This window comes from Rhinolophus hipposideros (genome assembly GCF_964194185.1).
Source record: "Rhinolophus hipposideros genome assembly, chromosome: 1".
NCBI lineage: Eukaryota > Metazoa > Chordata > Mammalia > Chiroptera > Rhinolophidae > Rhinolophus > Rhinolophus hipposideros.
This window is the reverse complement of record NC_138047.1, coordinates 23,079,409-23,093,205: the sequence shown is the minus strand read 5'-3', so window position 1 is coordinate 23,093,205 and position 13,797 is coordinate 23,079,409. Positions and strand designations below refer to the sequence as shown.

Genomic DNA, 13,797 nt, shown 5'->3' with positions numbered 1-13,797 from the left:
TCTAAAATGTAGTTTTTCATAACTTTTATTTGTTGATTAATAATTTTGAAACATTTAAAATACATTTGTGTGTTTTTTTTCCTTTGGCTTTTCTAAGATGAGGAAACAGTTGAGTGTGGTAGGTGGATTTTTTTTTTCCCTTGGATGCAACATCTTCCTACTTTAATTGTATTTTCTGCACATTTAATCATTTCCTTTCTCATTTTCTTTGTGCTTCTCAGAGGAAATGAAAGGTACATGTACAAAAGCTTCCCTGCATAGTCTAGTAATTTTATTTAGTGCACATACATGTGGGATTAAATTGAATATAACAAGCAGTTGATGAAATATTATTGTACATCCAGACTTCCACCTTGACATTACAGAACCAAATATCATGGTTGGACTTTGTTTTAAAAAGAAATGTATTTTTTTTTTTTTTTTGCTTCATATAGCAAAAATATAGAAAGTAATCTGAAATAGTATATTATGTTTTTTTTCCTCTGTCAGTAGTCTCCACTAAAGGTACATTAAAAAAATAATGTTATTCAAATATATTGAAAGACTTGTATTAACGTAAGAATGTGGGGAAATCTCAATTATTTGATTTCTGCACAAGCTGTGCTGTTAGTTCCAGAAGTACATTTATGTGAAGACTAGAGGCCTAAATAATAAGTGTTCCTCTACTTACATAAGTTTTAAGACATGCATAGCCCAGTATTCATTTAATTCCTAGAAATAATTAGTAGCACATTGTTTATTTTTAAATGTTTTCATCTGTTCATTTTTAAAACCAAAATAAAAATTGAAATATTACGCCTTTATTTCTTTCCAACACAGAATCTCTTTCTATCAAAAGAAAGGATGTCTCTTCGTCTTAACCTTTCTGTCTAATCCAGTGAGCCAAAATAAGTGCTATATTTTACATATTATCAAAGAGCCTGACTTACAAAAATAAATTTACTTTGGGGATCAAGTGTTGTCATTTCCTTAACTGTGAAAGTATAAACGTCTCAGGCAAGTCTTTTCTGATTTTCTTGGAAGTGCGTCAAGAAACCTCTGAAGAAGGTTGAAAAAAGAATTGCATGGTGTTTCAAATGCTACTTTAAACTTAAATATAAAACACAATGTTTTATGTTTAAGAGTGGCATTGTGAGGGCTGTTCTATGCTGTGCTTTACATAATTGTTTTAAGTAATTTATTTTTTGCATCTGTGGCTGGGCTTCTAACTTCTGCTTTATTTCTTGGCTTTTGTTCTGTATGCTTTTACACTCCATCCAGAAGATGCTGACTATGCTGGTAACAACAGTGGAGCCTATATAGGTGAGCAATTGGTCATGGAAAAGGATTTCTTTCGTTCTGTTGCTTTCTTCAAAACCATGATATTGTTTGATCTTAAATGAGCATATTTGCATTAGCATGTCCTGATGTTTAGTGGGGGGTAGCATGAACCTTTATATTAAACAGGCTCAATGGGTTGGACACAAAGGAATTCATAGTGTTCTTTGGTTGTTATTCAAGAAGATTTCCAGATGCTATATTTTTGTAAATCATTGTATAGTTTTTGAGAGAGGATGAAAAAGCATCTATTTGTGCTAAGTCGTTTTACTCCATTAACTACGGTATCTGGACTTTGCTGAATTATCTGGTTAGTTATGAGTTACTCAAAGTTTCTAAGGAACTTATTTCTTCGTAAAGAACTTTTTGGTTATGTTTTCTAATGATTTATTATTCCCTAACACTGCGCCCTAACTAACCATTGACTGAACAGCTCCAAATATAATTAAACTTTACAATTAACATGCTAACCTGTATTGGAAGGAAATCTTTCTAGTTGGGAGATGCCAAGAGATATTATAAACAAAAGCCAAGATACCTAGGAATTGTAAAGACATCAGAATTATCACCTGCATTTCACTTCAGACCTTTCGCACTCTTGCCATGTATTGGCACAATGACAAGTTCTCTATTTTCAGTCGTGAGAGGTAATAGTGTAGAAACACAAATTTATAGATAACTGCTTCCACTTTTTTATTTTCAGATTAATATTGATGTATAGTTGACACTTGAACAACACGGGTTTGAACTATGCATGTCCACTTATAAGCAAATATTTTTCAATAAATATACAGTCAGCCCTCCGTATTCCCAGGTTTCACATCCGCCAATTCAATGAACCATGGATCAAAAACAATATTTTTCATCCAAGGTTGGGAGTTGGCGGTTGTGTATGCATGCAGTGTTTTGTGCTGCTTTATAGAAGGGGCTTGAGCATCCGCAAGTTTTATCATCCATGGGAGTCCTGGAACCAATCCCCCGCAGAGACTGAGGGACAACTGAGTTTTTGGGGAGTCAAAGTTATATATGGATTTTCAACTGAATGGAGGTCAGCACTCTAAACCCCGTGTCGTTCAAGGGTCAACTGTATATGATAATATCTCTTGGTTATTGAAGAATTGTGCCAGATATTCTATTTCGTACTTAATATATATTATTTCTAATACTGTGAAATTGGTGCTATTTTATTCACTTTACAAAAAGGACACCAAGGCCCAGAAAGTTTACAGCATTTACTTAGGGACCTAGAGACAGTAAATCGCTAACTGTGATATCAAATCCACATCTACGTAGATATATACCTCTACCCTATCCTTTAAAACATGTTGCCCTCTAGTTTTTCATTCTACAAAAGAAAAAACCCTGTGCAGAAATATAGAGTCTGCAATTTTTAGTCTAGAAAAACTATAATTTATTAAGAGAGAATTGGATGATCAGAGAGAGGTTAAAATTTCACTAATTCTTTACTCAATTTCAGAACAACAGTGTGCCAGATACTCTGTATATACTCTCTTTACATCCTCAGAAGCGTTAATAGCTTAAAACAGCAGCATTTTTTTATTCTTCTGATTCTGTGGTCAGCTGGGCATTTCTGGCGTGTGTTGGCTTGGTGAGTCTGTGCAGTCTAGTGGTTTGGCTAGGGTCTGTTTGGTCTGGAGAGATGGGGGCCCTGAGCTAGGGGCACTTATTTCCGTTTCATGTAGTTTTTCTCCCTCCAGTAAGTTAGTGGTCTCTGAGTTCCAGGGAGCAACAGAGAAAACAATGTCTGGTATGTATGTAGTGCTGGTATGTTGAAGCCTCTGCTTACATCACATTTGCTAATGTCCCATTAGCTAAAACAGTCTCATAGCCAAGCCAGAGACGTTGTGGGAGGATACCACCTGAGAGGTGAAGGGGGAGATGAAGAGATGGACAGCCGTGATTGCAAGCTTTTACGTCTCTTAGAAAGAGAAAGTGGGATAGTTACTATCCCTGACTTTAAGGGCTTATACTCTGTCAATTAGATGGTAAGTGTACATCCCTCCACGGAATAACTGGCATAAAACGTTATCGACTGAGTGTCACGTAAAATGCCTTAATTCAGAAGAGGTGATGATATTCTCAGCCTGAGGCAGTGAGGGACCTGGTCCCTCAAGGCATGGCATTAAAACTGGGCACCATGGATTAGGGGGAATTATAGTTAGCCGCAGAGGATGAAGGTAGAAGCAATAGCATGGAGAGAGATGACTGTGGCAGAGCACAAGGCATATTTAAGTTTGGGAGACGTGTAGATGATAGGACTGGAAATTTAATGTGGCACTTAATAGTGTGAGATCTTCAATGGCAGGCTCAGTGACTTACACATTTTTCAACAGTTTGCCTGATTTTTGCACTCACATTATCCTTTGTATAAAATTCTATCCAAAAAAACAAAATAATGGGTTTTTAATCTGTGTATCTCTTAAAGCATGTAGTTTTATTAAATTCATGTTTAATCAGTAGACATAAACTGAAGTACAAAAGCAAAGGTGAACAGTAAAATGGGTTTCTTTAGAGAGTTTAGAGAAAATGAGTTCTGATAAAATGTCATTGGCTCTGGCAACAACTGCATTGTTACGTGGAGTCATGGATCACAGCTGAGAAACAACTTTTCTAGAGGCCAAATTGCAAGGTATCAAGGATTAACAGTGGACAGTGAAAGAAAGGAAGCAGTTGAGTTCAAGACGGGTTTTTATATTTGAGTGTAGCAATATTTTAGTGGGAAAGGAAAATAAGACCAGTTTTATATACAGAGATGATGGAACTGATGGTAAAGGATTGTCTGTCTGAGATAGGAAGTAATTGATTGAACAAAGCCCCAAAGCAGACTAGATTAGATGGAATTGAGACTGCAGGAGTACTCAGGTAAAATAATTTGTCATTAGCAGGTAAAGTTAAGCAATATAGATACTGCATGACCCAGAAAAATGATTTCTTTGGAAAAGGCAGAGGGCTCTGCGTTCCAAGAGACCATTTTGTATTACCCAATTACAGATGAAAATAGGGCACCATCTAGGTAAAATGGTAATATCATGAATCATATAATAATTTATATCAAACTGGTGGATCACAGCCTTTAGGTTGTGTTTAGACAAAAGATACCTTTTTGTTAGGCACAGAAATTTCATGTAAAAATTTCTGGCTCCTTTGACAAAACAAAAGATTTGACCTAATTAGATCTTCATTTCTTAACTCCTCATAATTAGCTGGAGTTGAGTTCCAGTTGACTCCTTAAATAAAACAAGCTCTCCAGTTCAACACAGCCCCCACCACTCCTTATTACTTGTCAGTACTGAGACAGCATGTCACTAGATATTCCCCTAACGTTATTGCTTATATTATACTAATGAAGTATTCCTCTTTATCCATGATCTCAAGTATGGGGAAATAAAAGTAACTAAAGAGTATTAAAGAAACATGGGACAACCTATTTCTTTGACAACTGAATGTTGTGCAAAATGTAGTAGTGTTGACAGAATAGGCTTTTGAATTTGCAAGCCCTGACTATCCCACTCCATTCAACTCCTGCTCCTCATTTAGACCATAAAGAAACTGCAGTTGTTCTTTCCATACCTTAATATGGCAAAGGGAAAAATATGGCCAATGTGTTTTAATATAAGCGCATCATTACATTATTTCTTTCTGGTCTAAATGCTTGTTCTGACACATGTACATTAAGAGACTACCATAGGTTCATGAAATTCAAAAGTTTGTTTAGCTATGACTGAGTCAAGGGAATCTAACAAGGCACCTGAGAAGAGAAGCATACAATAAAAAGACTTTGTTTTTTTTAAAAAAGGATATGAGATAATAGGGTGCGAAAAGTAATGGTGCTTCTGATGAAAGTTTCTTCTTTTAAGAAAACACTTCAATTAACGACCCCAGATTTGAAATTGCTTCTTTTCCAGAAAAAGAAATTTGATCATAGTCTCTGGTTTTATATATAATATTCTATATAATATATTCTGTATATATTATATTATATACAGAAGTTCCCCACCTCACCCCACCCCATTATCTGCGGTTTCACTTTCCACAGTTTCTAGTTGCCTGTGGTCAACTGCAGTGTGAAAATATTAAATGGAAAATTCCAGAAATAATTCAATAAACAATTCGTAAGTTTTAAATTGCTCTCCTTACTGAGTAGTGTGATGAAACTCCCACCATCCCGCCCCATCCTGTTAGGGATGTGAAACATTTCTTTGTCCATTGTCTCCATGCTGTGTACACTCCCTGCCCAGTTACTCAGTAGCCTTCTCAGTTATCAGATACACTGTCGCCATATCGCAGTACTTGTGTTCAAAACACCCTTATTGTACTTAATAATGGCCCAAAGCGCAAGAGTAGTGGTGTTGGCAATTTAGATATGCCAAAGAGAAGTTATAAAGTGCTTCTTTTAAGTGAAAAGATGAAATTTCTGGATGTAAAAACGAAGGGGAAAAACATCATAGGCTTAGGCTGCTAAGATCTGTGGTAAGAACAAATGTATCCATGAAATTGCGAAGAAGGAAAAATAAATTTGTGCTAGTTGTGCTGTTGTACCTCAGACAGCTAAAGTTACAGCCACAGTGTGTGGTAAGTGCTTAGTTACGATGGAAAAGACGTTAAATTCATGAGTAGAAAACATGAACAGGAAATGTGTTCTGATTGATGGCAACATGTTGTACCAGAAAACAGAGCTTATGATGACTTCATTCAGCAGGGAATCCCCTGAAACGAGTGACAACATATGCATACATTTTATTGCAGTATATTGTTACAATTGTATTATTCGTTATTGTTAATCTCTTACTGTGTCTAATTTATAATTTAAACTTTATTGTAGGTATGTATGTATAGGAAAACCCAGTATATATGGGGTTTGGTACTGTCTGACTTCAGGCATCCACTGGAGGTCTTGGAACATATCCCCGGGAGGAAAAGGAAGACTACTGTATTATTTTATTCTAGTATATTATTACTTTGTTATAAATACATTAAGCAAAATGACTGTTTTGTGGAATTCTGTTTTTCCCCAAAAAGCCAAATCCTCCTAGTACCTACAGATATCATGCATTTTTAAAAGAGATCTCACAAGCAACATACTAACGTAAATGGCAAAATTGTTTTATGGTAAAAGTGTTATTTGATACCCACCTTAAATATACTGTGACTTAGTGCAATACTCTAACTTTTTATTAGTTTCTCTTTTTTCCCCTTGAATTATCATTTCTTTGCCTATTTTTTTCTATCAGGTTCTTTATCAGTCTTCTGTTAATTTGATGAGCTCTTTCTGTATCGTGAGTTGTGTGTCTGTATCCTCTGTTGTGTGCATTTACTTCTGGTCTTTTGGTTGGATTTTACCTTTTTCTATGCAAGTTTCACAACATAGAGATATTTTAATTTTTATAGCCAAGTTTGTGAATTGTTTCCTCCCTGTCTTCTGAGTTTTCTTTTGTGTTCCCCATACCATAATTTTTGAAGATAATTTAAAAATTTGTATTTTTAGCAAAGTAGTATATGCATTAGGTTGAAGCATATGAAATTGCTGTTTTGGTAGGTCAAAAAACAACAGAACGTCAGCAATTTCACATGGCTCTATTTAATAAATTGTTTAAAAATCAAGTTGTATTTATTGCAAGTCTTGCAACCCAAATAGGAGTCCATTTCCATCTTCCTCCCTAGCCCCATGTTCTCCCTCAAGAGAAAACCACTTCAGCTCTGGTTAGCAGTTTTTTTTCTGGTATTTACAGAAATGAAACTTTCTTATAATGCTATTTTCTAGATTTTTCGCCCTAACATTTATCGAGTGCCTTGTATGTTCTAGACTGTCCTAGGCCCTGGAGTTTCAAGAGAGATCAAAACAAACATCCTTTCATTGAGTTTCCATATTGGGAATAGGGATGGAGTCAGACAACCAAATAAGTTATATAATACTTTATATGGTAATAATAAGCAAAACTGGGGTGTTGGGGGCATTGGGGAAATGGGGCTTCAAATTTCAAAACAGTGGTTAAGGGAGGCCTCCCTGAGAAGGTCATGTTTGAACAAAAACCTGAAGGAGACTTGTGGGGAATGAGCGTCCCAAGGATTGAGAGAAAGGCCCGGAAGCAGAACCCTGATGAGTCGGAAGATCAGTGAGGAGACCACTGTGGTCAGAGCAAGTGAACAAGGGAGGAATTTATAGGTTGTCGAGGTACCAGAATGGTTGTGGAGGGGAGAGAGGTAGAGGGGGATTCTTTGGCTCTTCTGTGTGAGATGAGAAGTCATGGAAGGATTCAGAACAGAGCAATGACATGACGAGATATATACGCATGTTTAAGGATCCTGCTGGCTGATGGGTTAAGAATGGACTGTAAAGGAGCAAGGGCAGAGGCAGGGAGATACGTGGTGACCCAGACAAGAAATGACTGTGGCTGGCCCCAAGATATCAGTGGAGGGATTGAGAAGATTTGAGATTCTGGATGCACTTTGAAGGTAGAATTGACAGGCTTTTCAGACACATTGGAGAATTTAGGATGAGTGCATGGTTTTTGGACTTAGCAACTTTAACTTACTGAGATGGAACAGTCTTTTCATCTCAGTAAATGATGATTCCATATTGAGGTGGGGTAGAGATCAAGTTTTCCATTTGGGATATATTGAGTTTAAGTTGTTAAGTTTGTAAGATATCTCAACAAAGATGTCAAATGGGCAGTTGGCTAGGCAGCTTTGAGTTCAGGGTAATGATTTGGAAGTGGTCAAAGTTAGATCAGATTTACAGCCATGAGCTGAATGAGATCACCCGAAGATCAGAAACTAGACAAGGATGTACATTCTTGACACTTAATTTAACATACTGGAAGTGTTAGCCAGAGCAGTTAGGCAAGGGAAAGAAATAAAAGGCCTCTACATTGGAAAGGAAATAGAAAAACTGTATGAAGATTACGTCATCTTTTTATAGAAGATCATTTTTCTGCATCAACTGAGATGATCATGTGGCTTTTTTCCTTAATTCTACTAGTATAGTGTATATTGTTGATTGATTTTTATATGTCGACCCAACCTTGAATTTGTAGGATAAATCCCACTTGGTCATGGTATATAATCCTTTTTATATATGGTGCTGAATTTGAGTTGCTGGTATTTTGAGGAATTTGGATATTGATCTATAGATTTTCTTTTTATGATATTTTTGTCTGATTTTGGTATTCGGGTAATACTGGCTTCATACAATGAGGGGGGAAGTGTTCCCTATTCTTACTATTTTTTGAAAGCATCTGTAAAGGACTGTGTTAATTATTCTCTAAACATTTGATATAATTCACCAGTGAAGCTATCATAGTCCTGGGTTTTTCTTTGTGGGAAGATTTTTGATTACCAATTCAGTCCCTTTGCTTGTGAAAGTTCTGTTCAGATTTTGTTTCTTTTTTCTGTTTCAGTAGTAAATCTGTAATAATTTGTCCATTTTCATGTAGATTATCTAATTTGTTGGCATATAGTTGCTCATAGTATTTCCTTGTAATCTTTTTATTTTTTTCAAGTTTGGTAGCAGTATCCCCTCTTTTATTCCTAATTTTAGTAATGTGAGTCCTCTCTCTTTCTTTTAAAATTGGTCTATGTAGGTAAAGGCTTGTCAATTTTGATCTTTTCAAAGAACCAAAATTTGGTTTTGATTGTTTTTCTATTCTAAGGCATGTTAAAATGTTATAATAAATTTCTACACTAAGTAGGAAATGTTAGTTTATTCTAAAATTTTGACATTTAACGTTTTCCTCCTAATCCTCTGTATTAGTCAAGAAACAGAATATGTGTGCACATACATATATGTATATATACATATACAGAGAGAAAAAGAGAGTTTAAGGAATTGGCTCATGTGATTGTGGAGGCTTGGCAGGTCAGAATCTGCAGGGGAGGCCAGCTGGAGACCCAGAGAAGAGTTCTAGTTCAAGTCCAAAGGCCATTTACTGGCAGAATTCCTTTTTACTCAGGGGAGGTTAATCTTTTTTCAACTAATTAGATGAAGCCCACCCATATTATGGAGGGTAATCTGATCCAAATGCTAATCTCATTCAAAAAATACCATCACAGAAACATCCAGAATAACATTTGACAAAATGTCTGAGCACTGTATCCCAGCCAAGTTGACACATAAAATTAACCATCATGTTTTCCATTCTCCAACTCTACTTTAAACCTATCTTTAGTCCTTGCATTGAGGAAATGCAAGGTAGTTATTGCATTGAGGAAAATTTCACCCATTGGAGATTTGATATATCTTGCACATCAAATGTTTCTCTCACTAAAAGAAGTAATTTAAACAATACCAGTCAACAAAATGGAATGGATTTGTGACATTTTAGTCACTGGATATCATACAAATGACTGTGGTTGGTGCATATCAAATCCCAACAGACACCACTACTTGGATAGATACATCTGAGTACCACTGATTTTAAAGAACATGCACATATGAAGTGTAGGGTGATAGCTATCCTCAGCAAGTGGCCCCTTTATCCAATTCAGGAAAGCTCTGGAAAATAGTCAAGGGAGTTTCTAGAAGTTTAGCCTTGTCGTGAGGGCTTTTCCAAGGACTATTTAGAAGAATTTCTGAGACCTTGGCTTATTTTAGAACCTTACCTTTGCCCCTCATCCACCTCCACACCTTGTATCTCCTGAGTCCACAGAAGGGGAGGAAAAACAAAAGTGATCTACCTTGCAGACAATTCCCTTGAACCAAAAATGGGACTACCCTGAGTCTACTTGTAAACCCATGACCACTGTTGATCTAAATTAGGCCAATAGCCCGTGAATACATTTATTTTCACTTTCTTTGAAGTACATAAAAATTAAACACAAAACAGTATATATAAGTAGCCCTTAACCTGATGACCAGTTACATTTTTGAAAAATACATTCAATGCCAAAATGATCTAAATGGAGTGTTTTGAAAGAAGTAACATTATAATATTCCAAAAACTGAATTCTATTTGTATAAGAATTGCATCTTAAAACCATATTTAATAAGCTATCGCTGATACAAATGTACACTATGTGGTATGATTCTTACTGATGTGTAACATACCACATTTTTTAGAGGTCAGCATATTTATCAATAAAAGATGTTTGGCCGTTACTATAGGAAGGAAGGAAAAAAAGCTCATTGAGTGGGTAATGTAAGTGGTATGGTGTTTGAATAAAATTTTGTAATAATAACATGTATACTGTAAATATAAATTGCAGAAAGTTGTACCTTTAAAGTTGAATTCTTATAAGTTAAGGGCTGCCTTTACATAAAGATTATCGAAACATTTACTATATACCAGGTTTCCCCGAAAATAAGACCTAGCTGGACAATTAGCTCTAATACGTCTTTTGGAACAAAAATTAATATAAGACTCAGTCTTATTTTGCTATAAGACCGGGTCTTATATAACATAATACCCGGACTTATATAATAATAATATAATATAGTATAGTACCGGGTCTTACATTAATTTTGCTCCAAAAGACGCATTAGAGCTGATTGTCCAGCTAGATCTTATTTTCAGGGAAACACAGTATATATATATACTTCAGGGATACTTCAGTATATATACTTCAGAGAAGTATATATACACAGTATATGTATATACTTCAGTATATATGTATATTTCAGGGAAACACAGTATATCTATATATACATTTATATTTAATTATATATGTATATATGTATACTATGTATATTTTTTAATTTGGTTTGGTGGATGGTGTGGAAGTTAGTGTATTTTTGCTCTGTCTCTGTCGGCATCCAAAGAGTAATTTTGTACAATGATCTGCTTTAAAGATTCTCCTTTTCCCTAATGCTGTGCAAAATAGTTCATATGAAGAGTAATTTTTTTTTTTAACATTGGTAAGAATTTTAAAATGTTCTTCCTCTGGTTAATTCATTATAGACATCTCATTATAATCATTTCACAAAGCACTGCTTATCATGCATCTGTCTTCAAACATAATTTCTTGCAAATGATTTCCTGAAAAATCATCAATTTTTCTCCACTTCTGTCCTTGCTGGAGTACTTCATGCATTCTTTTAAAACAAGATCAGTTTTGGGACTTATGTAAGTAAAGACTGTTCTTTCTATTTAACTGAAGTGTTTACCATAAAGTTCAATAAGAACAAAACTGTTCACTTGCTGTTATTTCTTTTAAATGCTATTTACTCATCTCTACTTCTATGTTTTTTTTCCTAACCCTGTTCCTTATTTCTCCTATGTGTAAACACCATTGATCCTCAACCATACTGCCTTTTTTTAAATCTCGTGAAAATTTCCATTTCCACCAATATTCAGCCATTTTATTAAAGAATGTTATATAGGTAAATACAGCTATGTCTAAATGTACTGCCTTAATGTTTCTCTAAAAAGTAAAATTTATATAAAAAGAACATTTAGAAGCATTCTTTCAGAACTGGTACAGGTTCTCTGCATAATCTCAACATGTCTGGAATTCTACTTGGAAATATTTTTTTCTGACAGAAAGAAACCATTTCTGCTTGGAGAATTTTAGGTTGCATAGATTCAACTTAAAAAAAAAAATTGAAATTTCAAATCCAATTTTCCCCTATTTTCAGAACTATATTTTTATATTTAATTTTATGTGTGCGTACTGTATTTTCTCATAATTTTGAAAGTGTATAAGAACTCATTTTTTTATTAGTTGGCTAACAGAAAATTAAATTCTATGGTTTCTCTTTTTTTATGGCAATGCTTTAGAAAGAAATTGTCAGTGGTATCAGGAAACTTTTTAAAACCTAAACAATTTGTTTTTCTTGGAAATCTCAAATTTAAATTTTATTTTAGCTTCCATGATTTTATTGGGTACTTTGAATTTCTATTTTTAACTTGAGATGAGTTGAAAGATTCAAGGTTATTTATGGCATTTGGACATTTTTGTCTGTTTGTTTTATTGAGAGCAACTTTGATCTTATAATATTCCAGAGATGAATTTTCTGTTAGTTTATTCAAAAGCCTTTTCCCCTTCGTATACACAATTAGCATCTATACAGTTGGTAAATGTAATCCATAACATTCCTGTTTCACAAGTGATTTCACCCCCTGACAGTCTTTTATAAGGTGAATATAGAAGCTGATTCCCCTAACTTCTTCAGATCTCAGTAACTTTTATAGTTTTTTATTGGAATTTCTTTTCAATTTATACCTCTTCCCAAGATTTTTACTTGTTGCTTTAAGATGATCTTAATTATCCTCCATTGTCTTTGGGTGAATTTTATAATTGTCATACTATGGGAACATCATTTCAACAGTAATTTTGTCTTAGGATCTTGTTACGACATAGTTGTTACATGTCTGTCACAATTTATATAATTATAACAGCATTGGCTTTATATTAAAAATATTGATTTTAATGGTAATTTTCAATGTTTTATTGTCAGGAGCCTAACATTGTGTAATAGTTTTCAGCTGCTTAGCTTTTATTAATGTCTACATGGTTTGTTGTTGTTTTTTGTCATCTTTAAAAGGTCACTTATATTAAAAATTTTTCTTCCTTGTAATTAAGTTACCAATTGAACTAGTTAAATATTTGTTTGGTCAAACCAATCCAGTGTTTTAAGATGCAGAAAAATATTTTCATACAGTATTTTTGGTAGTTCTTCCAAATTAAAAATATCTACATTTTAGTATATTTAAGGAGAGACAAAAGAATTAAAATGTTTATTTTTATCTCCTTTTAAGAAAGTAGGCAGTTTTCTTGATTTGTATCAAATAAGTGTGTTTCTTTAAAAAAAAATAGTAACTTTAAAGTGGATCTTTCTATAAATCTCTAATTTTTGAAGTGCCTATGACCAATATTGCTCTGTTACGTTTAAAACAGATTTCTCTGAGACTCTTCCTTTTCCAATTCTACAAACATTTATAGAAAAACATCTATTCAAAGCTTATTATTTTTAAAAATTGGGAATGCATAATACCTGATGTTGTTAGACTAGTTTGTGACATGAAAGAAACGTAACCAAAGATTGAAATTGTCCTATTTGAAAATTGCAAGTGGTAACATAATAGTATTTGTTTTCTTTGAATTAACAGAAAGGCAGGTACCACTTCACTCTCGTTCACATGCATTTTTTTGAGGCTGTTAGTGTTGGTGGTGAGTTACCTTGACTCTGTTGGAGGCTCTTTTGTGTGAACGGACATGTTTGTTTATAAAATAATCATGTATTTTTAATAAAATGCCATCCTAAATGTCAAAAATTTAAGAAAAAGTAATATCACTGAAATTATAAATATTGACATAAATTTACACTGAAGTTACTTATTTATGGGAACCAAAAAATATGATAATGATTTCTATTTTAAAAAAGATTTCCCATCCATTTTTTAGTTTTGTTGTAAGTTTTCTAAACCCTGACTGCTTTTCTTTTATCATCTTCACTTCTTAGGTTATGACTCCTGGTTCTCTGTTTATCTTCCTTGACCTTTGATCTTTAGTTCTCATACTGTA

The 13,797-nt window shown here is 34.2% G+C and overlaps 1 protein-coding gene across 7 annotated transcripts in view; it reads left to right on the top strand.

The window, feature by feature from the left end:
• MPP7 (MAGUK p55 scaffold protein 7) overlaps nt 1-13,797 on the top strand; it is a 251,426-nt gene that overhangs the window by 199,582 nt on the left and 38,047 nt on the right. For 3 of the 7 annotated variants that reach the window (XR_013994074.1, XM_081060818.1, XM_081060815.1), the window contains exon 12: nt 1,264-1,302. The exons of the other annotated variants lie outside the window; for them this stretch is intronic. Coding sequence is in view for 2 of the 3 variants with exons in the window: in XM_081060818.1 (XP_080916944.1) it covers nt 1,264-1,302 (39 nt within the window). In the remaining variant the exon portion in view is untranslated. The remainder of the gene's footprint in view (nt 1-1,263; nt 1,303-13,797) is intronic. 7 annotated transcript variants of the gene reach the window in all.